At 35.7% G+C, this 24,921-nt stretch overlaps 1 protein-coding gene across 1 annotated transcript in view; it reads right to left on the minus strand.

Moving 5' to 3' along the window:
• The window catches only part of LOC150093981 (protein capicua homolog), a 315,184-nt gene that overhangs the window by 286,127 nt on the left and 4,136 nt on the right, over positions 1-24,921 (minus strand). Inside the window, exon 2 of the mRNA XM_090412927.1 lies at positions 13,182-13,343. Coding sequence (XP_090269053.1) covers positions 13,182-13,343 — 162 coding nt within the window. The remainder of the gene's footprint in view (positions 1-13,181; positions 13,344-24,921) is intronic.

Here is a 24,921-nt window from a genome sequence, read left to right on the forward strand (position 1 = left end):
GCTCTCTGCTTCGGTTTGACCTGATACGTGTGGTATTCTTTCTATTTTGAAGGTAGTTTGTAAACCACCTGTGAAGAGGCCCGTCTATTCCAACATGCCTCAGCTTTTCTAACAAGGTTTGATGTGTAAGTATATCGAATGCTTTAGTTAGATCAATAAAGACTACCATGGCAATTTTGTTTTTGTCTAAGGCGGTATTAATTACGTGTGTAAAGTCTTCGAAGAGAGATGTTGTTCTCTTATTTTTCTGAATTTAATATAATTTTGAATGAAATTATTCTGAATATAATAGTAATAATAATAATAGTGAATCTTTGGAAGCCATAAACTCTCAGAGCTCTCGCATGCAAATTTGAATCATATTAACTGTATTGTCACCAAAAGATTGTATGTGTGTGTATAATTTATTAAATGATAAACATGATGCAACTTTATGAGCACGATCCCAATTGACTAGTTGCAGAGCCTGATGTTGGAGGGGGGGGGGTATTTTATGTGTGTAAAAGTGTGTGTGTTCACAGGGCCGGTTTGCTTTTTCTGAGGGATGAAAAACTAGAGTTTCCAGGAGAAAAAAAACCCTCTACCTCCGTATCCGTTCATTCTGTATGGTGATTCAATGGCTATGAGTCTTTTACGGGGAGGTACAGCACCACTTCAATCCCCCCTATTTTTATCCGGGTCGGGACTGGCATAGTTGACAATTCAGACCTATATGGCTGGAGGATTGTCTTAAGTATTCCTGACTGTATCTTGGTGTGTTCACAGGGCCGGGTTGCCTGCTTGCGGGATGAAAAACCCTCCATGCCGAAGACACCGGCTAATTAGGCTATAGTTGAGGAAGATCCTTAAGCTCCTCACGTCATCGACGGGAATCAAACCTAGGCCACTCTTTCTCCAGGCATATGGTTGCAAAGCGCATTGCTACTAGGCTAACCGCACGGACTTACCTCCGTATGAGACTGCCTAATTCATCTTTAGTCGAAAAAGATCAGATAAAGGTTCCTCGTGTTATGGACAGGAATCGAACCCGGGTCTTTCTGATCAAAGGGCTTCGCCTATACAGACTGAGCTATGGAGCTCTGAAAAACAATCTCTAAATGAAACAAAAAATTCTGTTCATATTAAATATTTATCTCTCACTCACATAAATGACTTTCACATTTTATTTGTTTACAGTTATTGTAAAAGTCCTGATATAATTTTTGTTATCTACTTCAGTGCACTCTCCATGGTTATATTATCTCATTCAAATTCTGATGACTATATCTGAATACAATAATTCATATATATGGTCTGATCACTCTTTTTAGCCCTTCTGGTCAATTTCCTTCATGGTATATTTCAACAATCTGCTGGGTTATCCCATAACCTTCAAATTTCTTTTGACCACAGCCCTAAGCTTCCTTTACTCCTCCATTTTCTCTTATAGTTCTATGAACAGAGTGCATCGTCCCAATGGTGGAGCTCAAATTTAAATACCTTACATTTAGTTGCATTAAACTGACATCTATTCATTTGCTTACCTATTCTGCTTATTCAAATCTTCCCAAAAGATCATTACATCAACACTATTACTAATAACCCTTTCAAGTTTTACACTGTTTTCACACAACTGAATATCTCCCTGCAATCCAGTGACAATATAATTGATATAAAAAGTTAAACAGTAAAGGTCTCAGTACTGAACACTCTGGAATCCTGTCCCAGCCTGATTCTACCGCCCCTACGAACAAACGCAACCTCTCTGCTATACATCCTACAACCAATTTCCAATCCAATTAACTAACCTGATATCTAAACCATTCTGCTCCCTCTACCACATGTTCCCTCAAGAATTCCTGAAATTCCATTCCCTTACTACGGTATGATGGTATATTGCTATAGAGAAAATATTTCATAATGATCACTTGCATTGCACTTGCCAAATTAATATGCATTTCCCACTCATCACATGCTATGTTCCCTGTACACAACAATGACCCCATGGACCTCATCTAGGAGGTCCTTTTGTCATACATGTAGCTCATCATACCGTGCCTTCAGCATGCTCAAATTCTCTGCAGACACCACACTCTCAGGCAAGGCATTCCAATCATTCACAACTCTGCATGCAAAAAAACCTGCTTCTCACTCCCCTGCTCACACCCTCCTTATATAGCTTCCAGGGATGACCTCTGGTTCTCGCCTAATCTCCCACCATTTTCTGTAAAATCTCTCCAACATTGATCCTGTAACAACCCTTTACTAACTTGTAAGTCTCTATCAGATCACCCCCCCCTTCCTCCTAACCACTAGACTCCGTAAATTGCATCTTCTCAACCTTTCCTCATATTCAACATTCCAGAGATCAGAAACCACCTTAGTAAGTCACCTTTGAACCCATTCCAACATCTCCTCATCTTTTGAAAACCAGGTAACCAAATTTGTGCACAGTAGTCCATGTGTAGCTTATTCAAAGCCTTATACAATGGAACAAGAATTGCCTTACTTCTACAAGTCGGTGTCCTCTCCATCATTCCCAGAATTCTTTGTGTTGTCCTCACAATTTTGGCAACGTGTCCCCTGAATTTCAAATCCTTATCCACTATCACCCCAAGATCTCTTATTTCCTCCACTTCCAACAATATATCGCCACCAAGTGTAAATTCTACATCCCATTTTTGTTTCCCAAATTTTAAAACCTTACATTTTGCAACAGGGTGGTGAAGCGCAATACATAGCCTCTCCCACTCAAATGTCAACCTCACCTTTCTGTGGTCCATCCTGTTATAAAAGTACAAACGAGGCACTGGCGACCGAGTATGGGCGGTATAACCTTAACACCCTAACAGAGTAAATGCTGTTAGATCTGCCTGTCCAGAGGCGTTAGGTAGCAGCCCTACCACTGGACTTACCCAACGAGCAGGTTAGTAACCTGCTCTGGGGAAATTCAAAATACTTTCAAGTTTCATGCAAAGAAAAGCTGGATGGACTGTCAGGGAAAAGACCACAACCCAGGAAACGGTAAACGAAATTGAAAAAAGGAACACATAATGAAGATTGCAACATGGAATGTGAGAAGCATTGCACACAAAGAAGAACTAGATAAACAACTAAACCAAGCTAACAAAAAGATATGTATAGTAACAGAAACAAAGAAAAAACAAAAAGGTACAAAAGAAACAAACAACTATATACAAATCTACAGTGGGGTAGAGAAGGATGAGCAAAAGCAGGTATAATGATTATAGTACATAAATCCCTAAAGAACAATATTGTATATTACAACTATTTGAATGAAAGACTAATCGAAATTAGACTCAAGATATTAAGAGGCTACATAACAATAATTGTTGCATATGCACCAGAAGAGGGAAAAGAAGAAAACAGTAATATATTTTATAAAGAATTACAGAATGCCATAGATAAAACAAACAAAACTGACTATTTACTGCTAGCAGGAGATTTAAATGCCAGAATAGGAAACAAAAAATACAAAACAAACATAGGTAAATTTGGTGAAGATACGTGTAATTAAAATGGTCACAGATTGCGCAATTTTGTCATTTATAATAATATGAGAATAGTGAATTCAGTGTTTAAACACAAGGAAATACATAAATATACTTGATCAGCCAGAGGATACAAATCAGTAATTTACTACATTATCACAAATTTTAAATTAGCGGAGATAATTTTAGACGTAAGAGCATATCGAGGCTTTGAATTAAACTCTGATCATTATATGGTATCAGCAAAAATTCGTTTAAACCAAAGTGGCTAAAAACACATAGAATTGAAAAGTCTTACCAGCCAAGCTACAAAATTTCTTCATTACAGGATCCTTAAGTTAGACAACAATATCAAAAATGCACAAACTTAAAAACAGAAACCACACATGAATCAAGTGACATAGAAGATGAATGGGAAAATTTGAAACAAATTCTCACAAAAGCAGCAACAGAAACCTTAGGAATAAAGAACAAATGGATTAGAAAAAGAGGACTATGAAACTGGAACAAAGAAATAGAAAATATAATAAGAACCAAAAAGGACAGTTACCAGAAATGGCTAAATTCCAAAACAATAGAAGCAGAAATAGTGCAAATGCAAAACGAGAAGTAAGGAAAAAAACATAGAGAAAGATGAAACAATTTCATAACAGAGCTAGAAAAGGATTTATTTAAGCCACAACCCAAAACCTATAAAGTAATAAAACACATGAATAAAGAAATAAAAGAAAAGATAAAAATACAAACAATAGATTTAGAAAAATGGGTGACCTATTTCCAAAATCTCTGGACAGATGAGAACAATGAAATAAAATTTTACAAGACAAAGAATGACCTAATAGAAAATATCACAATGTTAGAACTGAAAAATATAATAAAGAAGATGAAAAATAGGAAAACACCAGGAGAAGACAATATAAATATAAAACTATACAAAAATGCAGGTGAAAAATTTAATGAAAGACTTTTGAAATTTTTAATATGGTTTGGATGTCCGGAAAAACCCTTAACGCTTGGAAAAAAGCACTGGTTATCCCAATCTATCAAAAAGGAAATAAAGACAATTGCAATAATTATAGGGGAATTAGCCTGCTGAATACAGGATATAAAATATATGCAGGAATATTAAAAGAGAAACTAAGCAGCATTGTAGAAAACAAATTACTAGAAGAACAAAATGGTTTCCGAAAAGGCCGATCCTGTACAGATCCAATTTTTACTTTAAAATTATTAATAGAAAAGAGAAGAGAATTTCAAAAAGAAGCACACGTGGCCTTTATTGATTATGAAAAAGCCTTTGACAAAATTAGTAGACAAAAATTGTTTAAAATATTAACCGATTTAAACATACCAAACCAACTTTTACGATCTATTCAAGAAATATATACAGGAAATAAAATAGCAGTTAAATTAGAACACATCTCAGAATGGAAAGATATATCAAGAGGAGTATGATAAGGATGTACCCTCTCACCTCTGCTTTTCAATATATATATAAATAAAATTGTAACAATCTGGAAACAGCATAACCCATTTGGTATACAAATGACCCCAAATGAAGATAGATACACTCTATTTACAGATGATCAAATAGTATTAGCTACATCAGAAGATGACTTACAAAGATCATTAAAATCATTAAATGATATCTCAAAGCAATATAATATGACAATATCTAAAGAAAAAACAAAAATAATGGCATCCAAAGGAGAAAACCCAATAAGAAGTAAAATAGTGATAGATGATAAAATATTAGAACAAGTAAATACTTTCAGATACTTGGATGCGATCTATCATACGAAGAAGAAAAAGACAGACACTAAAATATCAAACTTTGTCAAAGTAAATGGCATAATAAATAATATATTTAAGCCTATATAATGTCTTGTCAAAACGAACTCTACTATACGGAAATGAAACATGGACCATGAAAAGGAAAGATGAAAAACGAATTCAAACAGCAGCAATGAAGTTCCTCGGAAAAACAGCTGGATATACCAAGTGGGACCACAAAACAAATGAAATCTTACAATCCCTGAAAATAAAACCAATTAATTACTACATAAGACAGTATAAACAAAAATAGCTAGAACATTTAAATAGATGGACAACAGCAGACTACCAAAAATAGTATACAGATACAAAATAAGTGTAAAAAGAAGAATCAGAAGACCAAGAAAGAGATGGCATGAGACCGGAACAGGCCACCTTGGCCTAAATTCCAGCTAGGAAGAAGAAGAAGACATTTTGCAACATTGAACTCACATTCCCATTTCCATGCCCATTCACTCAATTTATTCAAGTCTTCTTGTAAGGCCACAACATCTTCTCTACTCTTCATAGTTCATCCCAACTTTGCATCATCATCTGCAAACAACTGAATATTCCCATCCAAATCTTCACCGATATCATTAACATACAGGCTAAACAGCAATGGCCTTAAAACAGACCCCTAAGGCACACCACTAGTGACTTTTCTCTTCCTGGATATTGCTCCCCCATACACAACTTGCTGATACCTATCAGATAGCTAGTCTCTGATCCAATGTACTAATCTAATATCCAACCCCATCTGCTCAAGTTTGACTATCAACTTTTCATGCAATAATCTATCAAAAGTCTTTGCAAAATCTAAGTATACTGCTGTGTATCCCTGTCTTCTGTCCAAGGAAGCAGTCACCTTATTGTAATGAGTATAAGCATATTACTAAAACATGACCTCCCTTGAGCAAATCCATGCTGTCCATCAAATATAATACCATAGTTATCAACCTAATTCTGGATCCTAGTTCTCACCAGTTTCTCCAACAACTTAACCCCAACACCTGATACACAGATAGCCTTATAATTTTAAGCTTGAATTCTATCACCTCCCTTATGAAGCAGCACAATCTTGCCCTCCTTCCACTCCTTTGGAACTTGACCTAATGTAAGACTCATATGAATAAAATGTCAAGGCAAATGCCAACTCCCTGGCACATCCATTCAAAATATGTGGTGATATATCATCAAGATCCACAGCCTTATTAATATCAGGTTAGCTTAATTTGCCATATACCTCTTACTCACTCACAGTCAGTCTCTCCTCCTCATTATTATGTATTTTGTATGCTCATATATATTATGTATGCTCATTAAGTATCTCCACCACTATATCTTTTGCAGCCAGGCTGGCTGAGTGGTTAGCGTATCCGCTCTCCAGCCAAAAGGCTGTGGGTTCGAATCCTGCTGAGCACTGATGTTTGTGATTGTCTGTGAAAATACTACTGGTGGTAGTGGGCAATAGATGGTGTTTGTGTAGATGATGCGGTTCGTTGTAGTTAGTGGATTGAGTGGTGGAGATGCAGGGGCACGCCAGTAGTGTCTGGCACCTGTGTGCAAAACTTTAGTTGGCGCCCCTATACCCCTCCCCCCCAATAAAAAATCACTTTATAAAAATGTACCAGTGAGTAAAAATGAAATACGAAATATATTAATTATAAGTTTATTGAACAAAAAGCAGAAATTACAAAAAAAATGTATAAAAAAACAATAAACATACAAGAAAGGTACAAAAATAAAAATAATTTGAAAAAAAATAAAGTAAATAAATAATAAGATAAATAAATAATAGTAACTTACAAGTATATAAAATAGGAACATATTAAACATTGTTGGGTAGAGAAATAGTTAAATAAATATTTAAACAGAAAGAAATATCACTTAGTGAATTGAACTTTTCTAGTTTTCATTAATGAAAATTCTCGAATAACATCATGTATATCAAGTTGATCCAAAATATCTGACTCTATTGATATAATGACAAGATTTGAAAGTTTATTTTTCACTTGGTAAGCCTATAATAAATTTAGTTGAATCCTTTATCCAAGTGTGAGCAAACAAAGTTTGCACCTGAAAATATCTTCAGGACTGGGGTAAGGTAGTACAACACCAGGCAACTTGCAGCAAAGGGGGAGCAAGCCAACATCACTCCTATCTTAGTATCTCCCATAATGCAAAACACATCTCCTTATGGATATGTATAATGTTAGACATTAAGGAAAGGGCCACTACCCAGACTAGTTTAGACCTTTATTGAGGTCTCTTCAGTGGGAGTTAGGCCCAGAGATGGAGATACTAGGCAGAAGCAATGGCAGGTCATCTTTACCTACAGGAGTTGCCAAATGGTGTGCCACCTTTTTATTAAATTACTCTGGATTTAGAGAAAGATGTTGAAAGTTCTTCTACCACTGTGGAGCGCAACTATTTTTTAATAATTTTAAGTTTAGAAAAGGACCGTTCTGCAGATGCTACAGATGCCAGTAATGACAAAAGAATCCAAAGAGCAATTGTAAAGGTTGGATAAACTGTGATTAAGTCGTTTGAATAAATATACTGAATTATCTGATATATATCAATTTTAAAATTAGAAATAAATGGTTGACAGTGTAAAATTTCTTTGCATAAATCGTCTGTGTCAACGTCTCAATGATTCTCATGTGTTAATTTTTGTCGTAACTTTTTTACAACAAGATAATAAATATTCTTTATTTCGTGAAGTACTTAACAAATACAAAAACTGAAAGGAATTCACATTTCTTTCTGTTTAAATAAATATTTAAACAGAAAGAAATATCACTTAGTGAATTGAACTTTTCTAGTTTTCATTAATGAAAATTCTCGAATAACATCATGTATATCAAGTTGATCCAAAATATCTGACTCTATTGATATAATGACAAGATTTGAAAGTTTATTTTTCACTTGGTAAGCCTATAATAAATTTAGTTGAATCCTTTATCCAAGTGTGAGCAAACAAAGTTTGCACCTGAAAATATCTTCAGGACTGGGGTAAGGTAGTACAACACCAGGCAACTTGCAGCAAAGGGGGAGCAAGCCAACATCACTCCTATCTTAGTATCTCCCATAATGCAAAACACATCTCCTTATGGATATGTATAATGTTAGACATTAAGGAAAGGGCCACTACCCAGACTAGTTTAGACCTTTATTGAGGTCTCTTCAGTGGGAGTTAGGCCCAGAGATGGAGATACTAGGCAGAAGCAATGGCAGGTCATCTTTACCTACAGGAGTTGCCAAATGGTGTGCCACCTTTTTATTAAATTACTCTGGATTTAGAGAAAGATGTTGAAAGTTCTTCTACCACTGTGGAGCGCAACTATTTTTTAATAATTTTAAGTTTAGAAAAGGACCGTTCTGCAGATGCTACAGATGCCAGTAATGACAAAAGAATCCAAAGAGCAATTGTAAAGGTTGGATAAACTGTGATTAAGTCGTTTGAATAAATATACTGAATTATCTGATATATATCAATTTTAAAATTAGAAATAAATGGTTGACAGTGTAAAATTTCTTTGCATAAATCGTCTGTGTCAACGTCTCAATGATTCTCATGTGTTAATTTTTGTCGTAACTTTTTTACAACAAGATAATAAATATTCTTTATTTCGTGAAGTACTTAACAAATACAAAAACTGAAAGGAATTCACATGTTCTTTTAATAAAGTAAATCTTTCCTTCAAAGATTGTAATATATTTCATCTATTATGCAGAGAAAAAAAATTACTTTAAATGAAATTTCAGGATCTACCACAATTTGATTACGAACATTTTCATGTTCGTAATCAAATTGTGTTGTATTTTTACGTCGCCTTAGTGGTCTACTACTACAAAATACAGATTCTGCATCAAATTTTGCTGCAATTAATTTTAGCTTTCTACAATTTCTTCAGTGGCAAATTCTCCATGCTTGCTGTGCAAGCTCATTAATTGAGAAAGAAGTAATATTTATTTGTTAATAAATGTATGCATTTATAAGCATTCCATTTAGGCTTTTATTTTTGTAGACAGAAGACGTCTTAAGCTTGCATGGCAATAATCGAGCTTTGCGTTGTGTATCGAAGACCGATGCTTGCTCGTCTAGTCAAAGCTACCTTGGCTTGCTTGGCTTAAGGAGCATACAGGTCCTCACTGCAGCACTGGGATTTCATGCACGTGCATAGCCATTTCCACTCCCTTCATGTCGTCTTAAACAGAAGGCCACACGCAATCGAAGTAGCAATAGCCAGTGAGCTTCAGCCAGTCTTTACAAGTGTGCGTGTTGCTTGGGAAAATTATGTTACAACCAACTTTTTATGACGATGTTATTGACCAGTTCATAAAGAAGAACCGTAGGGTAGAATTTGCATTCAAGTAGCTAAATTGAAAAAGATAGTATATCATTTGTAAAATAAATGTTGTATTTGTATGATTAAATGTACATAAATTTCTAAATATATAGTTTTAAATGGTCAGTAATTCATTATTCTGCTAATCAGACTTCAATCATGCCTCTCACTCCCTGAACGATAACAAGAGCAAGCATGAATTTCAAGACCAGCATTTGCCCTTGAATTTCTTTGAAAGTTTCATCAGACCTATAATCATTTAAAAATTGATTTAGATCATTCAATGCATCTAAAGTAAGTTGGAGATTCATAGATGAAGACTGCAGTATTTTGCTGACAAAATTCACTTTATTTAAAATATCATAACAAATCTTTGGTGCCTTTACTATCCTGGTGCCTGTGTGCATCACACACATTGCACATATGGCCGGCACGCCCCTGTGGAGATGGAGAGTTGTAGAGTAGGTGCCCTCCCTCGATGAGTCTTTGAACTCCTTGGAGGTGTCACATAATAATGGTAATAATAATAAATACCATACTCCTTCCAAGTAACTATCCCCACCAACATCCACCCTGCCAACTCTAGTTTCTCTACCCTAACACTGTTGCTGGTGCTAAGAACAATCTCTCTGGATGCCCACATCCTTTCATGTTCCAATGTAACTCATCTCTCACATACAGCATTATCATATCTACACAATACATTATCTTCTCTCATACTTACTACTGCATATCTCTAACATTAAACTCAGATCTCTTATCACCTAGTTAACGCTACCTCTAAGGTCATTCGTACCAACCATCACTAATATCACATCCATTTTCACCTAGCTTCACTGACATAGATTCATTCATTCCTTGCTCGTCTGCATCCCCCACCCTCGAAACCTCTCACATTGTTCTCTCACTTGCTTTCCTCTCATCTCTGTATTCCTTGCTCCTATATTCTCTCTGAGCTTCCTCTCTTTCCCTTGTTCTTTTCTCTCCTTCTCTCATTCTTATAACTTTTTTCCTCACTTCTACTCATATGCTTGCTTCTCAACTCATTTTTCGACCTCAACTCCACTAACTCTCTCAATGTCTCTAGCTTTCCCTCTATACCCCCTCCCCCAAGCACACCCTATCCTCACTCAATATTCACCAACAAAATCTACACCTTCATTAAAAATGCTATATCTGCATTTCATCTACCCAATGTTAAATTCATCATGATCTCATGCTCACCTTCCTCACACTACTCATATCTTTCTATCAGCTCTCACTCATTTCTGATGCATCAGTACTGGCACTACTAAAACCAGAGATCTGATATCTAAATCACCTAGCTCCTCCCACTATCTACTGATCGTGCACCCCCCTTACACATTCTTTTACCTGCCACATTTTTCAGAGACAGGAAGCATACATACAGCAAGCACAGCATGCTACAAAAAAATATTGTGAAAACTAATCTTAAAATGATGTTGGACTGGGTGACAGTATGTTAGTTAATGGAGATACAGAGCCCACCATAACAGAAAGAAAAAAAAATGTACAACATTATCATATCTACACTATTACTGTCAAATAATACATTGCTCTTAACCCATTAGGTATATCAGAAAGAAGTGTAATTAATGCATCTAATAAGAATAATAGTTGTATCTTTAACAGTGCTTGTAACATCAAAAAGGCTGTTATTAAACACAAAGGACAACTATATAATTAATAAATTTTTGACAAATATTTCATTCTGAAATTAACAGATCATCCTCCTCAGTATTAAGCCAGTTCAAACGAGGTAGAACAATTACAATTAACAATAGATTTAAAAAAAAAAAAAACGATATGAGCTACATGCCAGTATAACAAATGACAAGATGTAGTAAGGCTTCAGCATTCTCCTTGAACAAAGCATTTGAATCTCAAGTGACACTGATGCATTAACTGAGTTCTCGATCAGAAAAATTCAGGTATCTCCAAACCAAATCAAAACTTCTCAAGAAATACAATGTGGTGGCAATCACAGTGTACACATCTGGAAGGAAAAAAGGAAACAGTCTATCTTTAAAGGAAGGCAGTCAGGATGAGAGCTTATTGATGGAAAAAAATGTTGGTACTACATTGTATTTCTTGAGAATTTTTGATTTGTGGTCTTGCAATCTTTTTTTCATGGTTCCTAGTCTATCAAAAGTAGAGGAACAATGTAAAAAGATTGCAAGACCACCACTCTTACATCACCTAGAAGAAATTTGAGAAATCTAGTTGAACACAACATGGAACTGACAATGATCATAGAATTGTCTATTCAAGAACTTGTCTGCTTCATCAGTGCTACTTCAAATGCTTATTAAAGCAAAGTACTGAAGACTTACTACATTACAAAAATTTAAATCAGAATTACTACCTTTTTTGCCAAAAATGTGATAAAGCCTCTCTTACCAGTCAGCAACAGGTTTTTGTTGTTGATCATATCATACTACACTGCGCTGTCTATTATACCACAATTATGCTAGCACACTGCTCATATTGTTTTTTTTTTTAATAAATACATTGTTGTCATTCTACCTAGTTGATCATCATCATGCTATACTATGTTGTCGGGTATACCACAATTATGCTAGCACACTGCTCATTTTTCTCATTTTTTTTTTTTAAATAAATAAATTGTTATCATTTTACCTTGTTCAATCTGGCTTAAAACCAAGGATGATCTGTTAGTTTTAAATTTAAATACTTATCAAAAAATTTATATTAATTTCATACATCTTATGTTACATGTTTAATAAGAGCTATGGCTATTTGATTCCTTTTCTACAGAGACAAAGCACTTATGACTGAAAGCAATAATGTCAAACTTCTCTCCACTTACCACAAGATAACAGTAAAACTGTTATCTTGTGGTAAGTGGAGAGAAGTTTTCCAACTCCAACTCTCCAACAAAAAGTTTTCCATTTCCAACTCTTACATCCAGGATATGTCTAAAAAAAAGATAGCTAAAGCACTACATAAGTATAATTTTCATATCATTTTTATCAAAGATAAAATATCAAAGAAGCAACAATTATCTATTTTGCTTTGATCAAACTCTTGGACACATTCAGAAGATATATACAAAGTGCTATGAACTGTAAGTTAGCCTATTTTGATAGACAGGAATAACTGTTAATGAAAAACAAAGAAGAAATATAATAAATAATATTTAACTTAAGAAATAGTTCTCGAAGAAATCCTGATTGCCATAATGCTACCATCATCATATACAAGCAAGTCAGGCCTAGAAGACTATTCTCAGGGCAGTCCTGCCTACAGGATTAGATGGAAGAAAGCAGAATTATATGTTGCTGTTGATTTCCTCCATTACAAACTACATCTGACAGGCAATTTTTGGAGTCAGCATCGACAATGAAACAGCACTTCTGTAATCTCAGCTGCACAAATTTATACAAAATTTGGAAGAGATTATTCGCAGTCCATCTTACTATATCTAGAAATATTAAGTAGTATAATAAGTAAATAGTAAATAAAAGCAAATCTTTCCTACCTGTATCCTTAGCATTCACATCAACTTGTGAATTGCAGGGCTGACTAGATGTTTTAGTTCCTACTGAAGAAACTGTTCCATTTGGAGGATTAGAATGAGTGGTAAGAAATGGAACTAAAGAATGCCACTGAAACACTGGAATTGGTTGGGCATCACTCCATACTAGAAAAAAAGAAGAAAAAAAAAGTTAAAAGAGCAGAACATTATTATTATTATGACAAGAATCAAAGAGGACATGCAATAACTTTTAATGGAGTTCAATCATCCATCGTGCTCTCATTAAATATATGTTTTGCTTTTTTTCAGAATTTAAATTTCAGTTGTTCTGATATCAATTAAAAGAGCTTAAAGGTTTAATGAAGTAAGCAGGACATCTTTATATTTAAATTATCTTATATTTCAAAAAAAAAAAAAAAAAAAAGGCTTGCCATCTAACTTTTAAAAACCTTCGCCCACAGCTCTATATGTGTTGGACAACACTGATATGGTGTGTAGATGATAGAGAACAGATGTTAGTTCAGGAGCACATCTCTTGTGCACAATTAGTAGGATTCCATGAAGACAAGAAGCCTTTTTGCTATCCAGGCTTTTCAAGATATCTCGGCTGTCTTTCTGGTAGAGGGTCACATGGGGGGAAATGCAATATAATTATAATGTTCCAGGTAAAAAAAAAAAAAAAGTAGGTGATTTGCCTTGGTTATCTAGTCTGGAGTTGAATGAGAAGAATCTTAGGTGATATTGCAATATTACCATAAAGGAATGAAAGCACAGATTTTGCACCCAAAAGCTTTTCTGAAGGACCAGAAGCATTTAGCCCTTTCAAAGTCACACTTAGCCCTGTTATTTATGAATATGTAAATGATGCAGGCTTCAATGTAGGCTGTGAATGAAGCTGGAGTTTTTGTCTCAAGCCACTCATGATAAGCTGTTTTCTTTTCTTGGACTGCCCAAGCATTTGGAAAACCATGGCTTGGATATAGGATGAGAATTTTAAAAAGAATTTTCCAAACACTTGCTCAGACTGAATAACAGAAATCATCCTCACAGAAATGAAAGCTTTCACCTCTTATTCAACTCCAAATTAAAAATAGTGTTCCCATGCTGTAAAAGAAAAAACGTCTGCTTACCACGAATGGCTCAAGACCAAAACTCCAGCTGCCTACTCTGCCTATACTGCAGCTTGCAATATCACCAAGTCCAAATCAGACTTTGAAAGGGCCAAATGCTGCAAACTTGCCTCTTGCCCAAATGGCAGCCACTCCTTCTGGTCCCTTGCCAAGGCCATTTGGCACAACTTCTGCCCAGCCAGGTTCCACCACTCTCACATCCCAATGATACTGTAGTTACCTCACCTAAGGACAAGGCCAACTTACTGGCATCACTCTTCTCTTCCAATTCCTACATTGATGACCTGTGCAAATTTCCCTCCACTCCACCAAGAACAGCCCCCCCCCCTCATGTCTACTATAGGCATCTGACAAAAAAGAAATCCAAAGAATCCTTAATAACCTGAACACAAAGTATCTCACCTATTGTGTTAAAAAAATTGTGTCCCAGAACTGACATCTTGTATCGACTCTTCAATCTATCCTACAACATGGAAACAGATCCAAATCCTGCCCATCCCAAAGAAAGGTGATAAAAGTCAACCAACAAACGACCATCCAATTACTTTCTCTAAGATTAGGGAGAAGGTCATCAACAACCAACTCTTGAATTCCTAGAGACATACCAACTAATCGGTGACCAGCAGTATGGATTACACCACTTGCAATCTACAGCTGATCTTGCTTTAACCACTCACCTCTGGACTCAGGCCATGGAGAAATTTTTAGAAACTCACGTGATTGCCCTCGACATTTCAAAGGCATTTGATCGGGTTTGGCACAGGAGCCTACTTAAACTGCCATCCTATGGTCTGTGTTTTCACTTTGTAACTGGATCACAAACTTTCTTACTGGTTGCTCACTATGTGTCATGGTGGATGGTTTTCTCTCCTCAGATTTCCCCACCAATGCAGGAGTACCTCAGGGTTCTGTTCTTTCACCCACTCTCTTCCTCTTGTATATAAATGGACTGACCTGCACCTCTGACCTTTCCTGACACAATCACATTTAAACTATAGAGCAAGCTGGCTAATTAATAATTCCTCTTTCACATATCTTCAGTTTCTGCCTTGTGCCTCTTCTACAGATACTTTCATGGACAGTGCTCTGCTGAATTTGACACTATTATTCCTCCACTCTCCTTCAAAATCATTAAAGTCAGAGCCACTGCTAACCAATATCCTTTTATAGTCCATCTTGAAACTCACCAAACCAACTTCACTGCCTCTGCTTTTATTCCATCTACTTCTGTCCTTTGGAACTGTCTCCCTCATTCGGTCTTCCCCAAAGATTACAACCTTCAGCTGTTCAAGCAAAATGTGAACAGGTTCCTCCTTTCTTCTATTCCTGTTGCTCATACAGGGCACAAGTATGTGCTATAGTTCTTGGGCCCTTTTGTGTGTGGATCATATATATATAAAAATATTTTTAAAAAAACATTAATTTTATTGCAAAATATTCTTGTTGTAAAGCTGAATCAGAGGAGTAATGGTATGGACTCTACAGAAGAACATTTTACTAATGCCATTCTTCTGGGATGGATTACAGGCAAAATAGAAATGAATGTACTCTTAAACATGGTTTCTAAGAACAGCAAACTACTGTCAGTCTACAGTAAACTTGATATGTGAATGAAGCCGTTTTATTTTTTAGAAAATTAGATCAAGTCATTTTCTAGATGTAACCAGATGGTAAAACACCATCAACATAGCAGACCCAATAAGATGGCTGAGGATGAATGGAAGAAAACAACCTTTGAAAAGTCAAAGATTGAGGCACAGCTCAAGGAAAAGTCTGAGTTGTGCCTCAAGTGCTCATAGATTGGTTTGGTTTATAGTTTATTTGGCAAAAACAACAAAGGTCATAGTAAAGGTTACAGTTGTACATAAACAGTTAAAGAAAATTGTAAACAATATGCATGTACAAAAATGAAATTCCACAATGCAGCATCTACATATAAACGAAATTATCACAGAGATTACAGCAACACACAAGGTTAAAAGTTACAACAGTACAAGTTAATAAACAAAATGCATGTACAAAACTAAGCCAAGGAATGTAGTACCTACATACAGATAAAATTACAACAAATACTATTACAGCAGTACATAAATAGTCAAAAAGGAATTATACAAGATGCATGCATAAAAAGTTTTAAAAGTTTAATAATGTGGTATCTACATATAAACAAAATTACAGCAAGGTTACACAAATATACAAGGTCAAAGACTACAGCAATATATAATTAGTCAAAAAATAAACTAGTAAATAATATGTATGTACAAAAGTTAAGTTAAGCAATGCAGCATCGACATATAAACAAAATTACAGTCAAATGTGTTTGTACAAATTAATTCTTTGTAAAAAAAGTTAAAAATATCATGTAATCTGCCTGAGTCTGCTAGCATTGGACTGAGTGTATATGGCTTGGCTAGATAGGTAAAAATTTCATTCCTTTCTCTTGTAAAGTGTTGGCACTCCACCAGAATATGACTAATAGCGAGACGTGTATTGCATTTTTCAGAGATGGGAGGGGCATCAGTCCTCAGTAAATAAGAATGTATAAGATGACTGTGACCTATACAGAGCCCAGCAAGAACAATTACTCTTTTCTCTTTATATATAGTCTAGAATGCCAATGCTCAATTTCAGGCTTAATGTCGTATAATTTGTTTGTCGATGCTTCCTGTCATGAGCAATTAGCTTTGATCTTATAAACTGTCTGTAGCCTGTATATGGTACTGTCAGTCAGTACGTGGAGAAAGTATGAGCTGATTTAGCAGCTGCATCTGCAGCCTCATTTCCCTTAATTCCAGCGTGGCTGGAAATCCAGTACAACTGGACAACAAAATTAAGGATTTTCATTTTGTACAACAGGTGTAACTCATACATCACTAGATGTGGATTATGCATAGAGAGGAGATACCTGTAAAAAGCTCAATGAGCCTGTATAAACTACACACTTTTGGTAGCAGTTTTCTTCTATATGAACAAGTGTGCAAACTGAATGGCATACAACTCTGCTGTATAATTGCTGCAATCAGGTTAGATCTGGTTGGAGAAAATAATGTCAAGGAAACACAGCAGCAGCACAGCCAATAGAGGTATCACTTCTTGAACCATCAGTATAGATGGTCAAAAAATCAGAGTGGACTGCCCTGTGTGCATTAAACAATTGCAGGTAGACAGATGATTGAGTATGAGACTTCTGTAGCTAACAAAGTGAGAGGTTGCAAGATGGAGTGCAAACCTGCCATGGAGGGATGATGTTATGTTTAGTGTAGACAATGTTGTCAACATTCATACCAATAGCTCGCAGAGTCTCTTTAACATACATACCAAAAGGACATGTGGCAGTCTGGAGTGTTTGATATTGAGCTTCCCAATGCAGGTCTCTCCCAGATCATCTGGGTAGGATGCACTCTGAAGTGAGAGAGGCAATTCATTTGCTTCGACATAAAGACTTTGAGTGGGTGATGTACAAAAGGCATCAGTAATCTGTATACCCAGATGATGGATGGAATCCAACCATCACAGGTCACTCTGTTTTGTAGAACCATAGACTTGAGATCCAGAGATCTATAATACACCTTTGAATGTATAAATGCATGATTAAGACAGAGCAATGAAGATTGATCAACACCCTCCTCGGTAGAGGGTAGAGTGCGAAGGAGGTTCAATGCTCTCTTGCACTTTTCTCTTAGTTGACGAATGTGGACTAGAAATAAGTTTTCTGTCAAAGATGAGTCCCAAGAACTTGGCTTCTGTAGCTACTGGAATAACAGTTTGTCCCATTCTTAATTCAGGATATGGGTGAAGAGTGCATTTTCAACAGAAGTGTACACAGACACTTTTTTTCTGTTGAAAACTTGAACCCATTACTAAGAGCACACAGAGAAACATGATCAATTGCTTGCTGAAGTTGTTTTTCACTTACCCTCATGTTACGAGAGCGACAGTAAATTGTGAAATCATCAACTTCCTCTCACTATAGACAATGCTCTGTACGTTGATGACTTCACAATTTACTGTAAGTGATTGAGTTAACTTTAATAGCAAAAAGTCTCACACTTAAGAACTTGGAGAATATCCTATTCTTGATGATATGGTCAAGATAGCATACTTTCCACTCTGACTTGGAAAGTTTGCCTGGACAGAAAGTTTTTAATAAATATAGGATGATGTCCTTTGAGGGGTTATAGAGGTCTTTTAATATGCCATATCTCCAGGCTGTGTCATAAGCTTTTTCCATGTCAAAGAAAACCGAAACAAGATGTTCTTGCTTCAGAAATGCATCTCTTATACAAGTTTTTAAACAAACCAAATAGTCTAAAGTTGAATGATGTCTACAGAACCCACATTGTGTATTAGAGAGAAGATCGTTGCTTTCTAAATACCAGATAAGTCTGACACTGACCATTTTCTCTAGTATCTTACAAAGACTACTTATTTGCTTGTGTTGGATCCTTTCCTGGTTTTGGGATAGCAATGACAACTGACTTATGTCAAGAATCTGGAAACTCTTCCTCTGCAAGTATTCTGTTGTATGTTAAGAGAAGGAGATAGAATATGATGATAGATGTTTTATCATTTCACAATGGATGTCATTAGTCCCTACTGCACTAGGGTGAGATAGTAGAAAAGCTCTTTTTAGTTTCTAGTTCCTCCTTAACAAATGGCTGATTGGAAGAACATTGGTAGAAAAATTTAGCCTTTATTTCTCTTGCTGCTCTTTCAGTATTAAAAATTCAGGAGGATTTGAAGATGTTGCTGAGATTCTGGAAAAAGTTTCTCCCAAAGTATCTGCAATAGCTTTGGGATCAGCAATAACACTTCCATTATGATCTAAGGTAGACAGTGTGTTCTATATCTACCTTTCATTTTCCAGATTTTATTCCATACAACTGTTGGACCAGTCATTTGATAACTGATGTGGTAAATTGGATCCATGATTATTTTTGACTCTGACGTCTCATATAATGTGCTCTGGCCTGAGTATGCTTTAAAGCTATTAAGTTTGATGTGGTGGAATATCTACAAAATATACCCCATGCTCTGTGTTGATCTTTTTTGGCTGTCTGGTATTCTGGGTTCCACCAAGGCTATGGATAGAGCGGAAATCGAGATGATGTTTTCAGAATGGAGGATGTTGCTGCCTGGATAATGCACTCTGTTTTATACTTTGCCACTTCATTAAAAGGTGTTTGACTGACAGCATTAGCATGAAATTTTGCAAGATGAGAAAAAGTGTTCCGATCAGCCTGGTCCATTTTTCATATGGGCTTCCATATATGTTCTCTTCAACGTTCCACGTGAACAGTGAAAGAATGGAAGGGGAGCAGATTGTAAGATCAATTACAGAATATGAACAGGTAGGCATATGGAAGAAAATATTAAGTCTATTATTCAAAAGGAAGAGGTCATTATTATTAAGGATTCTTTCAATGATTCAACTTCATCTATTAGTGTTGGCACAACCCCACAAAGTATTGTGACCATTAAAGTCACTCATCAAAAGTATGGGTTCAGGCAGTTGCAAGATAAGGTTATCAAGATCAATTTCATTTAACTCAGCACTTGGTGGTAAATAAATTGAACATAATGTAACAAGAAATTCCATGGGCAGGAGAATCTCTGCTGTTTCCAGAGCAGTATTAAGTTGCACAGGATGGAAAGGAGTATGACTGCCCATTAGGATAACAACTACTCTTCTATGAGTAGGACAAAGTTCTGTCCTTACATACAACAGTGAAACTCCTAAAGGATGGGTCCTCATTGGGTCTTAAGTACGTTTCCAGTAGACAGAAACAAAAAGGTTTGTGTTTCTGCAACAAAATCATGTTACAGAAAAGTGACTGAGGAAGGAGACATCTCAGGGATTGCAAAAAAACTAATGTAACATATACACAAATACCACACAATACTAAGCCCAACCACATGGGTGACTCTAAAGTCCTATCCAGGTGGAGCGCCCTCTAAGTGCGGTTATAGGTGGCCTGGAATGTAAGGTGGGATCTCTGATGATAAGTGTTTCCCAAATCTTAGGAAGCTTAATGCAACCGTATTTATTAAGATTTGGTTGATTTCTGAGAGCTGCTACTGATTCTAAAAATAGTCTCTTTTTTTGAATTTGCTGTAGTGGAGCATGGTAGTTTTTTTTTCCATGAGATCCTGTGGGTTGTATCCAAAACATGGTCAGCCAGGCCTGACTGACCATAGTCATGGTTGCAGATGTATGACTTGTGTTCCTCTAGGTGGATGGTTGCTGATCTGCCTGACTGTTCAAAGAATGCCAGCTTACAGGGTACTTTATAAACTCCAGGCACTGAGAGAGGAGGGAGCTGATCTTTTGTAGAACGGATAAGGATAGTAAGTTTGCAGTGGGACTTAAATGCTGTGTGTAAGTTGTACTTTTTTAAAATCTTGGCTATTTTTTCCAATGTGCCATGGATGTAGGATATGGTGATGGCATTTCTAAACTCTTTCTGAAGAGAAGACCAGGGAATGGGGGAGGAGCCAATTATTTTTTTAATACTGTGATCACTGTAGCCATTGGAGAGGAAAGTGTTGTGTATGCGGTCAAGCTCAGTTGTAAGGGCAGTTCCACTGGAACAAAGATTGTGGGCTCTCTTTGTTAGAGTTTTAATAATGTCATATTGTTGAGCAGGATGGTGGTGAGAGAGTTTGTGAATGTATCTGCCTGTGCATAGGTTTTCTATATACAGTGAAGGAAAGTGTACCGTTAGGAAGGTGTGTAACTAAGGTGTCTAGGAAGGTAAACAATTGTTCTTTTCCTTTTCCATTGTAAACTGGATTCTTGGGCATAGGCTGTTGAGGTGACTGAGAAAGGAATCTAATGTGTATAGGCCATGAGGCCAAATAGAGAACACATCATATTCATATCTTAGCCAGATAGAAGGTTTGAGAGGGGCTGAGTCTATGGTTCATTTTTCAAAATTTTCCATATAAAAATTAGCAAGAAGGGGTGAGAGGAGAGAACCCATAGCAGTTTCCTCTATCTGGTTGTAGATTTTGTTCTTCCAAGAAAAATAACCAGAATTGATGGCAAAGGAAAAGAGATATAAGATGTCAGAAGGAAAAACGTTTTCTAAGAGTGTTAAGGTATCAATTAAGGGAATATTGGTAAACAGTGAGGAGATGTCAAAGCTTACCAATATGGCTGTGTTAAGGTCAGTAGTGAGCTATGGAAATTTTAACAAAGGGCTCACATTGTCGAGCAAAAAAAAGCTGTATTTCACACAAAAACGTTTATTAATACAGCTTGTGTACCAATGACAATCAAAAAGTACGAGGGAACAATCAACCTGTAAAGGCTATCATTTTTAAACAAATATTTCATGATCAAAACATGAAATATTTGCACACAATCATCTGTGTTAATTTATCTTACATAAGAAAAACATTTTTTAACTATCTAAATATAATAAGAATAAAATCTTTTATAATTGCACATATGAAATAGTCCACATTTTTTATAAACAAAATACATTTCTTTTGTTTGTGATAGAATTTTTTATGACAAACAATCTATAAATAATAAATAAATATTATCTAAACACAATAATATTGAAGTACGTTATATTTCTCTTGTTTTTACACTTCAAGTGATAATCAACGGTACCAATCAAGGGGCATTATTTTATAGTCCTATTTATTTATATAGGATTACCAAAAGTGAATTCTTATTTGTAAAATGGTAGTATAGTTCGCCCACCGATTAGAGGTCCCGCGACACTTCTGCACATGTCAGAAAAAGGAGAATCCATTCCGATAATGGGTAATCAATCTGTCTTCTGGGATGTGTTTGTTTATTATTACAGGTCAGAAAATTTAGCTTTTCTTTTACGAACATTGTAGTTTTTAAAGTGTAACTATTTTGCTTGTATAACAGTTGGGAAAATGTACGTAGGGTATTAACAAAATTAAAAAAGGTATAGCATAAAACAAAAATTTAACTAAGTTTATTTTTAAGAAAGTTTTCTATAAAATAAAAATAATTATACAGAAAAACAGAAATTTTTTCAAATGAACTTAGATATTCTAAACTTACAGTTGAGAGAACTGAGACACTTTAATGTCCTAAACCGATTAATTATTTATGACTTGCGACTCTTTTAACAAACCCATGCAAAAAAAGGTTGGAAAAAAATACCATTATCAAATCTTTTAATCTTCATAGTCATCTGAATCGGTGTCCATCCGAATCGCCATCACTTTCACTTAAACTGATCACCAAAGGTTCGCATAATTCTTCGATAATTCTGTCTCTGTCCCAATACACATTTTCCAATGAGCTTAAAAAGTTTCGACATGTCAATATCTCCAGTTACATTGCGATGACGAATGAAACTTTTCGCTTCTGCCCAAACACACTCAATAGCATTAATATCGCAAGATATGGTGGTAGCCTCAAAGCTAGAAATCCATGCTCTTTGAGCATCGTGTCGAATTTAAATAGTTTAGTTGGGGGCGAGTTTCTTTTGACCAAATTAAGCAATTCAATTTTTCACATATCTGGGGAATGAGAAATGTTATTTGCAAAGAGCCAATCCATAAGAACTTGCTTCTTATTGACCAATTTGAAATTTTGTTTAATCGAATAGAGTGATATGAAGCGTTATCAATTATAACAACAGCATTTTTAGGAAGGTTTGGAATCAGTTTTTCTTCTGTCCACTTTTCGAAGATCGTAGAATTCATTTGCCTATGGTAATTGGCTTTGTATAGTAAGTTTGAATTTAGTAAAAAAACCCATTTCTCCACCCGCACACAAAATTATTATGCGCCGCGAGGCATTTCCGGTTTGTAGAACTCCACATTCTTCTTTAGACTGCCAACATTTTCCATAAGTTAAATTACTATGAATCCAAGTTTCATCTAGATACACAATCGGTCTTTTTTCCTCCCCGAAACGTCTTATTGCTCTCAAATACTGCGTTTTATATAAAACAACGTCACTTCGCTCCATGATAAGTTTCCTTTTATTCTGGGACTTTTTAAAACAAAATCCGATTTCATGAAGTATTTTCCTTAAAGTTTCTCTTTTCCAAGGAAAATTAATTTTTTCTTTAAGTACAGGAATCAATTTCGGAACAGTTCACACTCTTTTCTCGACCACGTAAAATCCGTGAATAGTTTTTCTTATAACGTCGACATCAAAATCATTCAAAGCTATGGTTTCGATGGTTTTCTTTACTCTGGTGCTTTTTTTTAGGAGATTTAAATTTTGGCTTATCCTCACCTTTTGATTCCCTACGAATTCTTTTAACAGTCGACCCCAATACGCCCGCAATTGCACTTGCACGTTTTATGACTTAAGAAAGGGAAACAAGGAGACGATTTTTTTTTCGCAGAATGTCAGCACATTATTCAATATTCTTTTGCAAGAGCTAGTGAAACGTTTAACAACAGAACTTGTTGACTGTACTGGATCCATCATACAAATTAATAATAAAAAAATAATGCAAAAAAGCGACAACAAAAATCAAGCTAGTACTAGTACAGCAACAGACAAGAAAGCACGTGATTGCGCATGTTGGCAACCAATTTGTACATCCTTCATTTCTTCCTCCCCTTCAGCATGAATTGACTATTCTTGGCAAAATGCCAAGGAGAGATCTACAAACGGTGGGCCAACTATAACAGTAACTATAATATTTTATTTAATAAAATCACTTTGTCGGATTACCATATGAGATTTTCACTTAATATATTTAAAAAAAAGTTTGTTTTTTTTTCTTTTTTTTGGAAAAAATAAAGTAAAGAAGAAGAACAAGAGGCTTGCAAATTTGAGAAAAATTTAATGACGGGCTCGGGCAAGCCCCTTATAGCTCACCACTGGTTAAGGTATATTGGTAAGCTTTGACATCTCCTCACTGTTTACCAATATTCCCTTAATTGATATCTTAACACTCTTAGAAAACGCTTTTCCTTCTGGCATCTTAGATCAGAAGAGCCTAGAGGAACACAAGTCATACATCAAGTCAAGAACAGATCAGCCTAGAGGAACACAAGTCATACATCTGCAACCACGACTATGATCAGTCAGGCCTAGCTGACCATGTCTTGGATACAACCCACAGGATCTCATGGAAAAAAAACCATCATGCTCCACCACAGCAAATTCAAAAAAGAGACTATTTTTAAAATCAGTAGCAGCTCTCAGAAATCAACCAAATCTTAATAAATACGGTTGCATTAAGCTTCCTAAGATTTGGGAAACACTTATCATCAGAGATCCCACCTTACATTCCAGGCCACCTACAACCGCCCTTAGAGGGTACTCTACCTAGATGGGACTTTAGAGTCACCCACGTGATTGGGCTTAGTATTGTGTGGTATTTGTGTATATGTTACATTAGTTTTTTAGTAATCCCTGAAGATGTCTCAGTGACTGAGACGAAATATAGGAAGTATTAAATTCTGTTTTAATCATTTCTGAGTGCTGTATACAATCCATTAAACTTCCAACATGATGTCTTCACAACACTTAAGTCTCTACACATGGATTCTGCAACAAAATCTTAATATCATCAATATTCTGGCGAAACCCACAACAGTTTCATTATAAAAATTTTCCTATTGTTTTAGCTTTATAGGCTTGTCTGGTTTTC

The sequence above is a fragment of the Typopeltis vanoorti genome, chromosome 23, assembly GCF_054136105.1.
Source record: "Typopeltis vanoorti isolate ZY-2024b chromosome 23, IOZ_Tvanoo_1.0, whole genome shotgun sequence".
NCBI classification, from domain to species: domain Eukaryota; kingdom Metazoa; phylum Arthropoda; class Arachnida; order Uropygi; family Thelyphonidae; genus Typopeltis; species Typopeltis vanoorti.